The 16,809-nt window shown below is 37.4% G+C and overlaps 1 protein-coding gene across 4 annotated transcripts in view; it reads left to right on the top strand.

The window, feature by feature from the left end:
* Nucleotides 1-16,809, top strand: part of Setd2 (SET domain containing 2, histone lysine methyltransferase) — an 83,291-nt gene that overhangs the window by 25,597 nt on the left and 40,885 nt on the right. For all 4 annotated transcript variants that reach the window (XR_015001665.2, XR_015001666.2, XM_085688900.2 and 1 more), the window contains 7 exons: nucleotides 1,822-1,945; nucleotides 3,262-3,339; nucleotides 5,197-5,294; nucleotides 8,160-8,286; nucleotides 10,408-10,542; nucleotides 11,752-11,871; nucleotides 14,284-14,931. Coding sequence is in view for 2 of the 4 variants with exons in the window: in XM_085688900.2 (XP_085545026.2) it covers nucleotides 1,822-1,945; nucleotides 3,262-3,339; nucleotides 5,197-5,294; nucleotides 8,160-8,286; nucleotides 10,408-10,542; nucleotides 11,752-11,871; nucleotides 14,284-14,931 (1,330 nt within the window). In the remaining 2 variants the exon portion in view is untranslated. The remainder of the gene's footprint in view (nucleotides 1-1,821; nucleotides 1,946-3,261; nucleotides 3,340-5,196; nucleotides 5,295-8,159; nucleotides 8,287-10,407; nucleotides 10,543-11,751; nucleotides 11,872-14,283; nucleotides 14,932-16,809) is intronic.

The raw sequence follows: 16,809 nt of genomic DNA, 5'->3' as shown, positions 1-16,809 counted from the left end.
TTTGTTTTTATTTGTGTCTGTATGTGGAGGTCAGAGGACAAGAAACTTGTGGGGGAACAAGTTCTTTCCTATGTCATATGTGCTTCAGGTATTGAACTCAGGTGGTCAGACTGACATAAGTATCTTTACCTCCTGAGACATCTCACTGCCCCGTTTATATTCTTAAAATTGTTTCATTAGAGCATGTTTTATTTGAAGGTTAAAGCTTCCAGCCAGACTGGCCGAGCATGATGTCACATGCCTTTAATTTCAGCACTCGGTAGGCAGAGGTAGATAGATCTTGGAGTGTGAGGCCAGTCTGGTCTACAGAGCAAATTCCAGGACAGCCAGGGCTACACGGAAAAATCCTGTCTCATAAAGCCAAAAAAAAAAATTTAAAAAGAAAAAAGCCAGACTGGCTGGAGAGATGGTTCAGTGGTTAAGAGCTCTGGTTCTTGCAGAGGGCCAGGGTTCAGTTCCCAGCACCGTATCTCTGGCTTTAGGAGATTTGATGCCCTTTTCTGACCTTAGTGAGCACCAGGCATGCACATGGCACACAGAAATGCATGCAAAAGACTAGTCGCATAAAATAAATGAATATATATAAAAGATGTCAGGTCGCTAGTTGAGTCATAAGAGAATTATTCTTCCATTACTTGGTCCAGGGTTTGTAATTTGCCATATTTGAGCTCAACAGTGTCTTTTATTTTATTTTATTTTATTTTGGTTTTCCAAGATGGGTTTCTCTGCTGCTTTGTAGCTTATCCTGGAACTAGCTCTTGTAAACCAGGCTGGCCTTGAACTCACAGAGATTCACCTGCCTCTGCCTCACAAGTGCTGGGATTAAAGGCATAAGCCACCACCGCCTGGCTTTTTAGTGTCTTCTTAAATATCCCTTAGGTTTTAGATGTCCATAGTAGTACTCATTTATTTAAACCTTTGGTGTATTTATTACAGGCGCTGAACAACTTCACTTCTGTAAGAGTAAAGTTTGTCTTTCGTTCTTACGGAGTGTAGTTTTTTCAACCTTTATTTTAAACATTTCCTAAATGGCCTGCAGTATGTTGTCTGTCTGAAAAGCATGCGGACATATTTCAATGTTATGGTTTCCAGTTGGCTGTAGAGTGTATATTATGTAAGTTGCTATTACTTCACAAGACCTCATTGGAGGTTACTTGTGAAACTTCATTATCCTTATTCATAGCAGAGTTAAGCAACTTGCCTTTTGGTCTTTAGACCAAATCCAGGTCTGAAGGCATGGGTGTTGCTTTATACCTTTTATATGGATAGTTTCTTCCTCTTCTCCTTCTCTTCCTTCACTGCCTTTTATTGTTTTCTGGTGTGAAAGAAACAGAGTTATCTTGGGTTTTTCTTGGGAATGTCTCTTTGCATATATAAAGCTCCTCCATTGCAATTTTGTACAGCTGTATTATGCAAATTCCTGATATGTATTCTGGTCAGTGAGACCAGCCAAAAAGCCAGAGACAGATTTGATTATCATTATCATTAAAAGAACTCTGAAAGTAAGGGCAGCAGAAGGACTGCTGCCATATTGAATTTTTCCTGACAATTGTCAACATGCATAGTTTCTTCAGTGCTCTTTCCTAGCTTGTACAGTTTAAAAGTTTCTTAGAGTCAGTGGTCTTTTAAAGAAAAGAGGTATTTTAGGAAAGCAGTAGGTGATGTATGCTACTCAAGGGACTGAAGCAGGGGATCTCAGGTTCAAGGCCAGCAACTGTAATGAGAATATGATAAATATTATTGAGATATTTCTTAGTTTTGTTTCATTTTGTAAATTTTCAGTATAGTTCTTAGGCTGAAAGTGTTATTCTTGTTTTGTAGGAACACCTTCGTCTTGGAATACTGTGGAGAGGTCCTTGACCATAAAGAATTTAAGGCACGGGTGAAAGAATACGCACGGAACAAAAACATCCACTACTATTTCATGGCTCTGAAAAATGATGAGGTGAGCAGCGTGGATGTGTTTATTTTGAAACATATGAAAACTGTTGCATTGGTGATGACGTGTGTGTGGTATACTGATTGATCATTAAAGTAACAAAAATTAGGACTAGAAGAAATGAAAAAATTAAGTAGCCAGCTATGGTGACCAGGGCCTATAATTTCAGCACTGGGGAGAAGATCAGGAGTTCAAGACTATCTAGATAGGAAATTTGAGGCCAGCTTGTGCTACGTAGTACTCTTGTCTCAAAACAAAACAAAAAGGATCAGAACATTATATAGTTTGTATTTGTTTATGAAAGGATGGGAGAGGGTGGTGTTTATATATAAATGCAAGCATACATGCTTCATATGACAACTTTAAAAAGCATGGATGATTCCCCAGAATGTTTTTATGTGTATTATATTTTAATGCTGAGAAATTTAGAAAAGTCCATCATTATATTTAAAAATGATATTCATGAGCATGTTACTTGCTGATACAAATAACAACTCTATAAAAATAGTTTCTCACAAAACTTTTTGTGAGAAATGACATGTCAATGAAGTGTTTTGCATTTTTGTAAATCTCTTCAGTTTGTGGCTTAGCTCCTTATATCTGCCTTTATAGTCGAGGTAGAAATGCTAAGTCTAGGGACCTATCACTCTAGATGTGGCCTGTCAGAGCATTTGAACACATCCTCAGGTTATAGAGGTACTGAACTGTGGCACAGCACTTGTTTCGAAAGGAATTATTTCACATATAAGATTGAAATGTAGTAAATGTAAGAAATAGCTAAAAGTAGGTAAGAGAGACAAGGCATTTTCTGTTATGTTTTGAGATGGGGTCTCACTTATAGCTTTGGCTTACCTAGAACTCAGCAGGCTGGTTTGGATTTTCAGTGATCCTCCTGCCCCACCTCCCGAGTGCTGGGAATAAAGAGTGGGAATTGTGGCCTAGAATTTGACAAATAAAACAAGGTGACCTTGAACTTCTGATCCTTCTTCCTCTGCCTCAATTTTTAGGATTACAGGTGTGTGCTACTATGCCTGGTTTTTTGAAGTGTTAAGGGTTGAACCCAGTATTTCTACATTCTAGACAAACACTGTAACAACTGCCCCAAGAGATAATCTCGCCTTTCTATATTCAGAAATCTTCCAAAAAGGCAGTTAACCATGTGTTACTTCGTTATAAAAACTTCTCTAAAATAGGGTAAGAAACAAAGGGATGTGTGGTTTATACCTTAAAATTGCCTTAATGGTTGCTTGCTTTTTCAAAATGCATGGATATTTTAAGATCTCTTTTTAAAACTCTTAAAAAAATTATCTTCTTTCCCCCAGATAATAGATGCCACTCAAAAGGGAAATTGCTCTCGTTTCATGAATCATAGCTGTGAGCCAAACTGTGAAACCCAAAAAGTAAGTTGATATAAATTTATTTAAATTTTGAAATATTTATTCAAGATTAATGTTTTGACCATTAATTTTAATTTTTTGCATCAGAAGTACTCTTAATTTCTTGTTTTACTTTATTTTTATTTTAGAATTAATTTAGATTTATAAAAACACAAAAAATAGCATTGCAAAAATAGTAGTGTTGCCCATATACAGTCTTCACTTGCCTTCTCCAAGTGTTTCTTTAGTGTAGTGTGTAATAACTGTAATTCAGTGATAATGTCCAAGGGAATTCTGATTAATCAGAAGACTTTACTATAATTTTATTTACTTTTTAAAGTAACATTTATGTTGTCTGGTGTGTGTGCACATATGTGTGCTCTCGTATGTGTGTGTGCGCACGCACATATGTATGTAGAGGTTGGAGGAAATCTTGCAGGAGTTGAATATTTTACCATTGTGTTTACACGGGATTAAATTCAGTTGATTGCTTGCTAGCAAATGCTTTTCGCTGATGAGCCATCTTTCCAGCCTTTTAGTATTTTTACAGCTATAATTTTTCTAGTCTGAAATCCATCCCAGAAAACAGTATATTTTATTGTTTCCTTGCCTATAATTAATTTAGATTCTATTTCAGAAATACCACAATTCAAACTTTAAATCTTAGTTTTCACCAAATCCAGTGACTATTGTCATATTCAAATTCTTTATTTTTGTAGTTTTTCTTTTATTTAAAAATTTGTTATATCTGTAGGTGCTTTGCTTGTGTGTCTGTCTGTATACTAGGTTGTGCAGTGCCTACAGAGTACAGAAGAGGGTGTTAGATTTATCTGGGTGCTTCACAATGTATATAACTCCAGCTCTAGGTGATCTGATGATGCCTTTGTGGGCATACTTGCAAGCAAAACACCCATACACAGAATAAAATAAATTTTTTTTTTTTTTTTTTTTGTTTTTAGAGACAAGGTTTTCCTGTAGCTTTGGAGCCTGTCCTGGAACTAGCTCTTGTAGACCAGGCTGACCTCAAACTCACAGAGATCCGCCTGCCTCTGCCTCTCAAGTGCAGAGGAATTAAAGGCGTGCGCCATCACTGCCTGGCTTAAAAAAAAAAAAATCTTAAAAAATAAAAATAAATTCCAAGTTAAATAAGCTATGGGGACAAGTAGGAAGATGAGCTCAATGAAGAGAAGTGCTCGTTGTGCAAGCCTGATGACCTACCTGAGTTTGGATATCTGGACTCTACAATTTAAAAAGTCAGATGTGGCAGTTGGCATCTAATTCTAGCGCTCCTATAGCAGGGTGGGAAGTGCAGACAAGGGAATGACTTGGAAACTTGTGGGCTAGCTAGTCTGTGGCTAAGTGGCAGAAACGAGAGACCCTGCTTCAAAAGAAAGTGCAAGGTGGGTTGGAGATATGACTCAGCAGTTAAGAGTATTTTCTATTCTTATACAAGACCAGGGTTTGGTACTAGGAATTGAACTCAGTTTGTGATACTTAGTGACACCAAGAATCACCTACTTGTTTTTTTAAAGATTAAATGAGCTCTCATATATATAGATGATTTAAATTTAAAAAGCAGCAATTTTTTTTGTGTGTTTGCTGTGCTAGAGCCTTGTATTTGCTAATCAAGTGCTTTCCATTAGGCTACATTCTCCAGTCAGTAGCAGTTGATCTTATTGTTTTACAGCCGATTTATAGATATTGAATCTTACAGTCTATTAAATGAGAATGATAGTTGGTTAGTATATTTAAGGAAAAATCAACTTATTTGCTTTGAGAAAACACTTATTATATGAAGATCCATATGCATAATTTACTCAGGTATATGCATGCACAAATATTAATCAGTTACTAATATCTGTTCTTTTCAAAACATTCCAGTGGACTGTGAATGGACAACTGAGGGTTGGATTTTTTACCACTAAGCTAGTTCCTTCGGGTTCAGAGTTAACCTTTGACTATCAGTTCCAAAGATATGGGTAAGTAATGGTTTTATTCTATTTTGTTACTTTTGATATGGAAAATGGGTTTTCAGTTACAGAGATATCAGTTCTCATCTATGGTATGCCATCATTTTGTTTTTCCTATTATGTGATCTTTCTGGCCACTAATGAATTTACAGTATAGGAACTATGTAATGTTGCTCTGAGCGCAATATAATAAAACTTTACTATCGGGTCGAGGATGTATCAGTCGGTGGAGTGCTTTCCTAGCATGCATAAAGCCCTGGTTTTGATTCCCAGCACTGAATAAAAAAGTGTGGTAGTACATGCCTCATGTAGGACACTGGTTCTCAATCTTCCTAAGACTGTGGTCGATATAGTTCCTCATAATGTGGTGACCCCCAACCGTAAAGTTATTTTTGTTGCTACTTCAAAACTGTAGTTTTGCTACTGTTGTGAGTCGTAATGTAAATATATGTGTTTTTCAGTGGTCTTAGGTGACACTGCTTTGAAAAGATTGGTTGACCTCCAAAGGGGTCATGACCCACTGGTTGAGAGCTGCTGATGTAGGAGGTGGAGGCAGTAGGATCTTCAAGGTTACTTGTGCCTGTGTATCAAGTTGAGGATAGCCCATGAGACCCTTTCTCAAAAAAAAAAAAAAAAAACTCAAAACTCATTCATTATAGAGATGCCAACTCTGAACATATATGTGTGTGAAGAGTATAATATCCTTATTTATCACTTACCAACTCTTGGCTAATTTTATTTTACCTATACCAGATTGTGTATTCTTATTAATACTTTTGGAAGTTGGAGAGGTGGCTCAGAGAGGTTAAGAGCATTGGCTGTTCTTCCAGAGAACTTGAGTTCAATTCTTAGCACTGCCAATTTCTGGCAGCTCATAACTGTCTGTAACTCAATTTGGGTCCAAGGAATTCAAGACTGTCACACAGGCGAAACACGAATGAAAATAAAATAAAAATAAATAACTTTTTGAAGTTTGGGTTTGGTGGTATACTCTGATTCCAGCAGTTGGGAGGTCAAGGCAGGTGGACTCTGAGTGCAAGGCTAGCCTGGGTCTACATACTGCATAGGAAATTCCAAGCCAGCCAGGGCTCTCTAGTGGAACTGTTGTTTTATTTCTTTCATTTATCTGTCTGTCTGTCTGTCTGTCTGTCTGTCTGTCTGTCTGTCTGTCTGTCTGTCTATCTATCTATCTATCTATCTATCTATCTATCTATCTATCTATCTATCTATCTATCTCTTTAGGTGGCTGGAGAGACAGCCATAGGTGCTGGGAACCGAACTCTTATATTTTTGGTTGTGAGCCTAGCCTTTAACGGCTGAGCCATCTCTCCAGCCCGGAACAGTTATTTTAGCAAGGCAAAGTGGTACATGCTTGTCTTCTCCACACTCAACAAACAAAAGGATCAAAGATAAATAAAACCAATAAAGTTCAGGGGTGGGAATTTCAAGTAAACTATAAAACTAAACAATTTCCTCCTCCCCAGATTATATCTTTGTGAACATGCAGCTTTTGATGCTTATGTTAAAAGTTGCACAGACTCTGCTTCCTGGATATTTTCATCCCTTTAGGATAAGGTGCAATTTTCTTACTTTGTCCAGTGTTTCTTACCAGTGGATTCTTTTCTCAGTACTAACATTGTTAAAGATATTCCTTTACATATTTCATATTTAAGAGTTTAGTCATCTTTGAGATTCTTTCAGTTTTGAGACTGATTCTCTCCTTATAAATCAGGACAAATGCCAAGGAGTATTCTGTTCTGACTACTTTCTTTTCTTTTCATGTATTCAGGAGATAAGTTACAGATTGGATTCTAAGTAGATTCCCACTGTTTTTCTGTGCTTAGATTATCCTTTTCTCAGGGCAAAGAAACTGGACATGTTCATGAATCCTTGCTTTGTTTATAAAGTGATTTTTTTTTTTTTGCCTCTGATTGGTACTCTTTCTTCGTCTCTCTCTCTCTCTACACACACCCACACACCCACACCCACGCTAAATCTATCCTTGTACTTTTAAAGTATTCATTTATTTTTCTTCTGATAACTTTGGGCACAAATTGCAAAGGTAGTTTCTATCCATGCCCATAGACTTAAATCAGTATTCTTTTCTACCTTTTTCCTTGTCTCCATAGTTTCATTTAATTAATTATTACTATATTCGGTATTACAGGAGGCCATTGAATATGATACGTTTTTAAATCAAATGTTTCCTTTTGAGTGGCTTGATGATACTGTATTTTGTTTTTTTAAAATAATAAATGGATCTTTCTGGTGTACCAATTAAACATACATAAATGATAATTGTCTAAGCTGTGTAAGGAATTTTATTCTATCTAGCACAAACATGTAGTCTCTTATTTTCATGTATCAATAAGTAGTCTTATAAATTGAGAAATCATTAAGTAATTGATTTGTTTTATCTAACAAGTGATAAAAGATTAGGAAAAGGATGTAGCCAGTACAGATGGTGTAGGCCTGTAATCCCAATACATGGGAGGCTGAGGCAGAGGAGCTGTAGTCAAAGCTAGGCTGGGTAACTTGGAGAAACTGTCTCAGAAATAGAAAGTAGAAAAGGGACTAGAAATAAAGCGTACTAGTAGGACTCTTGTCCAGCTTGTGGAATCCATGGATTGAATCTCTAGTTTCATACACACACACACACACACACACTCATATATATGAGAGAGAGAGAGAAAGAGAAATTGAGTGAAGGGGTGGTTGTGAAAAAGGAATTGATATCTTTTACAAGCAATTTTTAGACATTTCTAGTAGAAGTAGGTTTGTAAAGAGTCTCTTAATGAATACTTTGATATTTCCTGTAGAGTGGTATGATTCTTAATGTGCTCTCACTTTTACATGCTTTACCTTCCTTAACAGCAAAGAAGCTCAGAAATGTTTCTGTGGGTCAGCTAACTGCCGGGGTTACCTGGGAGGAGAAAACAGAGTCAGCATCAGAGCAGCAGGAGGGAAGATGAAAAAGGAGCGCTCTCGAAAGAAGGATTCAGTAAGTGCGCCGTCTGGTTTTCAGAATTTAGGATAAAAGTTTTAAGGAAATAGCCTTTCTGTTTAATGTAAAAGGAAAATCCAGGTTTTGGTGAAATATTATTGGAAAAGAGTTGTGGCTGACTGTTTTTATTTCATTTTAATAGAGATTAGAATAAAGTACTGGAAACTTCTAAAGTATGCCGAAAATTCCTTGACTCATACTTTTTTTTCTAAGCTTGTCTTTGTTCAGGGTTGTGTGTATGCACACACGCTCTACAAATATGAAGGTTAAAGGACAGTTTGCAGGAGTCTCTTCTCTATAAGTTGGTCCCAGGAACCAAACTAAGGTCTTGGCAGCAAGCACCTTTACCTTCTGAGCCATCTAACTTGCCCCATATGTTTTTCATTGAATAAACATACCAGTTTAACCGTGTTATATACATTTGGGGCATTTGTTTGTTTTTAATTAATTAATATTTATTATATATTCAGTGTTCTTCCTGAATGTCTTCCTGAATGTATGCCTGCAGGCGAGAAGAGGGCATCAGATCTCATTACAGATGACTGTGAGCCACAGTGTGGTTGCTGGGAATTGTACTCAGAACCTCTGGAAGAGCAGCCAGTGCTCTTAACCATCGAGCCATCTCTCCAGCCCTGGGTTGTCTGTTTTTGCCATCATGAATGTGACTGTATTGAGCACCTTAGGCATTTCCTGGTGCATATGTGCAGAAGGTTTTCTGTGTTTTATTCTTAGTGGAATTGCTGGGCAAAGGAAATACAACTGTTTTGTGTTTTTAGCAGTGCTTTGAATTCTTTATTTTATTTTCATTAGTGTTTTGCTTTGTTTTTGTTTTTGGAGACAGGGTTTCTCTGTGTATCTCTGGCTGTCCTGGAACTCACTCTGTAGATCAGGCTTGTCTCAAACTCAGAGTTCCACGTGTCTGTGCTCCTGATTACTAGGATTAAAGACTTGGTTCATCATACCTGGCTAGGACAGCTTTTTAAAGAACATTATTTTTATGTGTATGAGTGTTTTACCTGCTTGTCTGTCTGTGTACCACATGTGAGTCTGGTGCCTGTAGGGGCCAGAAGAGAACATCAGACCCCCTGAAATTAGCATTACGTACTGTTATGAATCACCATGTGGGTCCTGAGAATTAAACATAGGTCCTCTGGAAGAGCACTTAGGGTTTTTAACTGCTGAGCCATCTCTCCAGCTGTAAACGGCAGTCTTTAAATTTTACATTTACCTTAAATTCCAGACAAGCGTGTGAAAGTATATATACTTGAATGTCATAATCTATTTTCCTGCTTCACTTATCCTTTCCCATCCACTTTCTCCTTTTTTTTTTCTTGTTTTTGTTTTATTTGGTGTGTGTGTGTGTGTAGGAGTGTGCCTGGCGAAGTCTGATGACAGTTGCAGGCATTTATTTTCTTTTTTCCACCCTGTGGGTTAGAATTCAGTTTGTTAGACATGAAGCAGGTGTCTTTGCAAACTGAGGCATGTCACTGATCTGGCACTTATTGTATCTCCTGCTTATAAGCCTGTCTAGTAATGCAGAGTGCTGGGGAACTAAACCCAGAGCCTTGAACCATATCCCCAAGCCTAAAATAATTTCTTATTCACATAGTTGATGAATGAAGGAAATGTTTTTCAGATTGATTTTTATCAATTTATATTTCTTTTTTGTTTATTTAATCTCCACCACTCCTAGCTAATTTGTATTTCAATAGTAATTTTATATTATCAGATATTGTGTTTATACCTGCTTTTTTTTCCTCCCTCTCTCCCTCCTTCCCTTCCTCCCTCCCTCCCTCTCTCTTTGCTTACTTTGAGATACACTTACCTAACATGGGCTTGAGGAGTTCATAGTCATCTGCCTCAACTTCCATTGCTAATAATACAGGAATGGTGCTGTGTGTGTGTGTGTGTGTGTGTGTGTGTGTGTGTGTGTGTGTGTGTATGTTCGTTCCCTGTATTCCCTGCCCCCAACTAGTCTTCTACTAGCATGGTTCTTTCCTTGTGATCTTACTTTTCGTTTTCTAAATTGCTTGTGAAACTGAGCATTTTTTCCCATTGTTTGAATAAATGACTGGATTGTACTTGTTTTATAACTAGATATTTTCTTTGCTGTGGTAGGTGGATGGAGAGCTAGAAGCGCTGATGGAAAATGGTGAGGGCCTCTCTGATAAAAACCAGGTTCTCAGTTTATCCCGGCTCATGGTTAGAATTGAAACTCTGGAACAGAAACTTACTTGTCTCAAGCTTATTCAGGTAAACACTGTAATACTAATTTATTTTTATTTCTGAATTTGGGGTGGGACACTTAAACTTCAGTCTGGCTGTTAGAGAAAAGTTTATCTTGTTTTAAATGGACATGCAAGTTATTTAGGATTTTTGAAAATTTATACCCTTGAAAGTTGCTAGCAAGTTCCATATTATTAATAGCAGAGTTGATTTGCTTTTCCCTTCAGTTAAAAGCACATGCTGGGATTTCTTTTATTGTAATAATTCATGGTACTTTCTCCTTTTCTACCAGTTACTAGTGTATCAAAACTATTTTACTATAGGATCTCAAAGGAAGACTTTTAGCAGTCATCTCATGTATTCCAGTTTACTAAGTATGCCATAAGAAACAGATAATAAAAAAAATCTAAAAAAAAAATCTAGGAACATTTATGTATTTACTTTGTTATTTACTTATTTTTGAGTTGTTACTTTTTTTTTTTTTTTTGTATGTGTGTGGGTGCATACCTGTGGAGATTAGTGGAAGATCCAGTTTTCTCCTTTGACCATATGAGACTTGGGATTGAGTTTGGGTCATTAGGCTTATAGGCAAGCACCTTTAACTGCTTGAATCATCTTGACAGGAACAGGACTGAATTTCATTGTAAATGATATGATAATATAGTAATCATTTTGCACTTTAAGTCAAGTCCAAGTGTACTATCAGAATGTGTGTGTGTGTGTGTGTGTGTGTGTATTTCCAGGACAGGGTTTCTCTTGTGTATTGCTGCCTATCCTGGAACTTCCTCTACAGGTTCTCCTCAAAATCAGAGATACGCCTGCCTCTGCCACCCAAGAGCTGGGACTAAAAGTGTAAACCACCATCAGAGATACTGTTTTCAGTTGTGTAGTTTTGTTCCTTTAATTAACTAAATTTATAAGAGACTATAAGTAGAAGAGAAGAGGTTCTCACTGGAAAGAAGTAAAACAGTGAGACGGGGAGGGAGGCAATAGCACATAATTAAGAATGAGCTTGACAAAAATACATTCAAGAACAAAATTTTTAGATATTAAAATTTTTTATTGTATTTGTTAAATGTCTTAATTGTAATTCATAAAAATAGAGTTTCTAGGATGTGAGTATGTGTGTGTGCATTGATTTAAGCAAACCCTTAATTCTCACCATGCCCTCTTGTAACATTTGACTGTCATTGCCTCCCTGACACTTTACATCATGCTCTTTTCCTTCCATGAAAGAACACACACTCTCAGTCCTGTCTCAAGTCATTTCTGGAGCGGCATGGGTTGTCGTTGCTGTGGATCTGGATGGCAGAGCTTGGTGATGGCCGGGAAAGTAACCAGAAACTTCAGGAAGAGGTCAGTTCACAGCCCCACATTTCTTAAAATTGCTTCTTTTGATTGCTTTGTTGGAGGGACTGTGACATGGGTGATTATTAATTTAACACTATGAGATCAATATCAAATAATAAAAATATTTATTATACCTATATCATTTCTGTGGCTATAAATTTACATATATTTTACTTTGGTAGTAAGTTTGCCTTTGGTTTTCCCCATAGTGTCTTTTTTTTTTTTGAGACAGGGTATCTCTATGTAGCCTTGGCTGTCTTGGAAGTCACAGGAGAAGACTGGCCTCGAACTTACAGAGGTTCACCTGCCTCTGCCACCCAAGTGCTGGGATTAAAGGCACAGGCCACCACCACCCGACTCCCCGTAGCATCTTCAAGTCAGCTTTATGTACTGGGAACTTTAAGTGAGATATAACATGATAGTAATTCAGTTTATTGCTAAGACCATTACTTTTAAATTATGGGAAAACACAGAGAATTTGGAGTTCTTAAAAATAGATAAGAATTAGAATATTCTGAAAAATCAAAGAGTTTTTTTCAAAGGTCTAAGTAAGATTAATTGTCTTGGGCTGGAGAGATGGCTCAGAGGTTAAGAGCACTGGCGGCTGGCTCTTCAAGAGGTCCTGAGTTCATTTTCCAGCAACTACCTGATGGCTCACAACCACCTATGAGATCTGGTGCCCTCTTCTGGTGGGCAGGTATACTTGTAGACAGAACATTGTATACATAATAAATAAATAAATTTAAAAAAAAGATTAATTGGCAGCATTATTAGTGGATTTGTAGTGTTTACCATAAAATTCAGTTTATTATAAAATTAGTATTTTCTGACCTTTGATGGGTAGTTTTTTTAATTTATTCATTTTATGCTCACGAGTGCTCTATTTGCATGTACAACTTTATTTGAGAAGAGGGTATCAGATTCCACTGTAGATGTAGCAAAGAGGCCGCTAATTAGTTTCCAGCTGCTTAGCCCCGAAATAATCACACAGAAGCTGTATTAAGTCACTGCTTGGCCCATTAGCTCTAGCTTCTTATTGGCTAACTCTTACATATTAATTTTACCCATTTCTATTAATTTGTATATCACCATGTGGCTGTGGCTTACTGTATAAAGTTTCAGCTTGTCTGTCTCTGGCAGAGCTTCATGGCTTCTCCCTTACTCTACTTCCTTTCTCCCAGCATTCGGTATAGTTTTTCCTGCCTAGCTTTGCTCTGCTGTACGTCCAAAGCAGTCCTTTATTAACTAATGGTATTCACAGCATACAGAGGGGAATCCTACATCATGTAGATGATTGTGAGCCATCATGTGGTTACTGGGAATTGAACTCAGGATTTCTGGAGTTCAAGCAACCAGTGCTCTAAACTGCTGAGCCATCTCTCCAGCTCTTGATAGGTAGCTTTTTAAAAAAAATCATAGTTTGTACTATAACCCCAAAGTTAGTTATGCAATAAAAACATTTTTCAATTAATTAATTAATTTTTTTAAGGCAAGGTTTTTCTATGACTCTCTGGCTGTGCTAGAACTTGCTCTGTAGGTAGACCAGGCTGGCCTCAAACTCACAGAGAGAACCACCTGCCTCTGTCTCCCCAAGTCCTGGGATAGCGAAAGGTGTGCACCAACACCTGGCTATATTTGAAGTTTTTAAATGTGGAAATTATCATTTAAATACATGGTGTTGTATGGTTCCCAAGATTCTGTTACAATATCTTGGGGAATTTTATAGAAAAAGAGACTGGAGATGAGGTCTAGTACTTTTTTTTTTTTTTTTAAGCTGCATAGTTTTGGGAATTATTTCTTTGTAGAGAATATTTATCAGTCACACATAGTGGTGTGAGTAGTCATTATGTCATTACTCTATACTTTTTTTATTGTAGATCAGACTTACTAAAACTTTTTCTTCTTTTTTTTAAGATTTACTTATTTATTTATTATGTATACAATATTCTGTCTGCTTGTATGCCTGCAGGCCAGAAGAGGGCACCAGATCTCCTTACAAATGGCTGTGAGCCACCATGTGGTTGCTGGGAATTGAACTCAGGACCTTTGGAAGAGCAAGCAATGCTCTTAACCGTTGAGCCATCTCTCCAGCCCAAATTTTTTCTTCTTAAAAGGAAATAATGTTATAGCCTTCAACTGCATCTATATTTGTGAAGACGTAGGTCTTAATTTAGTAAGACAGTACCCAAAATGTAGTATTTCTTCTGTGAATCCTTACCTGTTTTAAAGGTTAGCTGTAAAGCTGGGCAGTGGTGGCGCACACCTTTAATACCAGCACTTGGGAGGCAGAGGCAGGTGGATCTACAAGAAATAGTTCCAGGACAGGCTTCAAAACTACAGAGAAACCCTTTCTGGAAAAAAGAAAAACAAAAACAGCTGTACAAATAATAAGATTAATTTTTTATTATGTTTAATCAGATTATAAAAACTTTGGAACATTTACCTATTCCTACTAAAAATATGTTGGAAGAAAGCAAAGTACTTCCAATTATTCAACGCTGGTCTCAGACCAAGACTGCTGTCCCTCAGCTAAGTGAAGGCGATGGATATTCCAGTGAGAATACATCACGTGCTCACACACCGCTTAATACACCTGATCCTTCCATCAAGCTGAGCACAGAAGTGGATACAGAAACTCCCAAGAAGCTCATGTTTCGCAGGCTTAAAATTATAAGTGAAAATAGCATGGACAGTGCGATCTCAGATGTAACCAGTGAGCTCGAATGCAAGGATGGCAAAGAGGACCTTGATCAGTTAGAGACCGCCACTGTGGACGAGGACGACGACTTGCCGGCACAACAGCTGTGTGAGTCCAAGGCTGGGAGTGAAGCTAGCGCTGAAGGGAGCAAATTACCCGCATCTGAACCAGAGGCTGACGTCGAGGCCGAGCTCAAAGAAAGCAGTGGCACAAAACTAGAAGAAACTATTGCTGAGGAAACACAGTCCCAAGATGAAGAGGAGGGTGTGTCTGATGTTGAAAGTGAGAGGAGCCAAGAACCACCTGATAAAACAGTGGATATAAGTGATTTGGCCACCAAGCTACTAGACAGCTGGAAAGACCTAAAGGTAAGAAACCAATTTTTTTCTTTTTTGTCAATGTCACTGATTATTCAGAATCAGACTGCTGCAAACCTGAATAAACTGACAGCATCTCTAGCCATAAGTATTTCTGAAAAGTGGACTGTAATCTCTCAGGTCGTGAGATTTAATGATAAATGTCTCCAGTGTTCTGAAGCCATATCCAGATTGTCACCTCTTTCTCTCACTGGGAAAAGTACATCATATTGGTGATTTTATTAATTTAAGGGCTCTTCATGTAAAAGTAAACAAAACAAAATCTTTTTAGTGTTAAAACTTACTTTAGGGGCTGGAGAGATGGCTCAGTGGTTAAGAGCACTGGCTGCTCTTCCAGAGGTCCTGTGTTCAATTCCCAGCAACCACATGGTGGCTCACAACCATCTGTAATGATGTCTGGTGCCCTCTTCTGGCCTGCAGGTATACAAGCAGACAGAATACTGTATACATAATAAATAAATAAATAGATATTGAAAAAAAAACTTACTTTGTATGCAATGACAGCAGATGTTTAAATTAATTGGAAATCAGTTGGATGGGTCAATAGAAAATTAACAATGAAATTCATTGGAAACCCCTGATAATTTAGGAACTTTTCGTTGTAAAATGGTTATGAAATTTTATTCTAGAAAAAAACATCATAACACTAGTTTATTTGCTTTTGGTTTTTAAATAGGCCTATACTTAAAAGTTCTTTTTTTTTTTAAATAAACAAAACATGTTATCTGGAGGGGAAGCCAAGCTTGTTGGTGCGCTCCTTTAATCCCAGCACTTGCGGAGGCAGAGACCAGAGGATCTCTGAGTTTAAGGCCAGACTGGTCTACTAGTAAGCTCTAGGGTAGCTGGGGCTGAATACATAGAGAGACCAATAAATATCTCAATTTATCTCAATAAATAGCCAGGTGGTGATACATGCCTTTGGAGGCAGAGGCAGGTAGGTTGTATGTGTGTGTGTGTGTGTGTGTATTTGTATTTGTATGTATACTCATTCTTGATAAGGAATGCAATAAGATGTGTAGAATTTGCCTTTCAGAAAACTCAGTCTGGATCTTGAATAGGTGTGGGTGTATAAAAATTTGAGCATATTAGAACCAATGGTTCTCTTCAGTTTAAGTGCTCTGGGTCTGGGATCCATCCAGGTTTTAAGGACTCTATGGAAACAAGTTATTTCCTACCTTTTGTTTTTCTGTTCATCCTTTCTTCTCTCAGAATTGAAACAGTCAGATAAATAGCAATCCAGTTTTGTTTTGTTTTTGTTGCAAGGTGAAACTGCAAGGTTTATCATATTAGATCATGTGATTTGACCCTGTAGAACTTAGACAGAACCCAGTGGGTAATGGTTGTGTGAGGTGCTTCCTGTTTACCCTGTTGAGATATTTGCATATACCAGTCTGTGTTTTTGCTTATGTAAGTTACTCTTTGATCACTTAAAATTTAACATAAACTCAGCTTTATTTAATGCGAAACCTGAATTTTTTTAATAAATATAAAAGGAGTTGAGTGGTGGTGGTGCACGTCTTTAATCTCAGCACTCTGGAGGCAAAGGCAGGCAGATCTCTGTGAGTTAATGCTAGCCTGGTCTACAGGATCTAGTTCCAGGACAGGCTTAAAAGCTACAGCAAAACCCTGTCTCGAAAAACAAAGCAAAACAACAACAATAACAAAAATAGATAAATAAATATAAAAGGAGTGCTGATAGTAAATCTGTTTGTAATGCCATGTATTCAGATATCAGGAATCAAGAGTTGCAGTTAGATGAGAGACAATAGGATGGTCACTTGCTGGACCTTTATTTAGTTAAAGCCTGCTTTGTGACAGCACAAGGGTCCTAAAAGACGTTCCTCAGATGTTTGGAGGTGACAACAGAGC

The sequence above is a fragment of the Myodes glareolus genome, chromosome 4, assembly GCF_982192425.1.
Source record: "Myodes glareolus chromosome 4, mMyoGla1.1, whole genome shotgun sequence".
NCBI classification, from domain to species: domain Eukaryota; kingdom Metazoa; phylum Chordata; class Mammalia; order Rodentia; family Cricetidae; genus Myodes; species Myodes glareolus.
The sequence above is the reverse complement of the archived record's forward strand: the minus strand, read 5'-3'. Positions and strand labels throughout refer to the sequence as shown.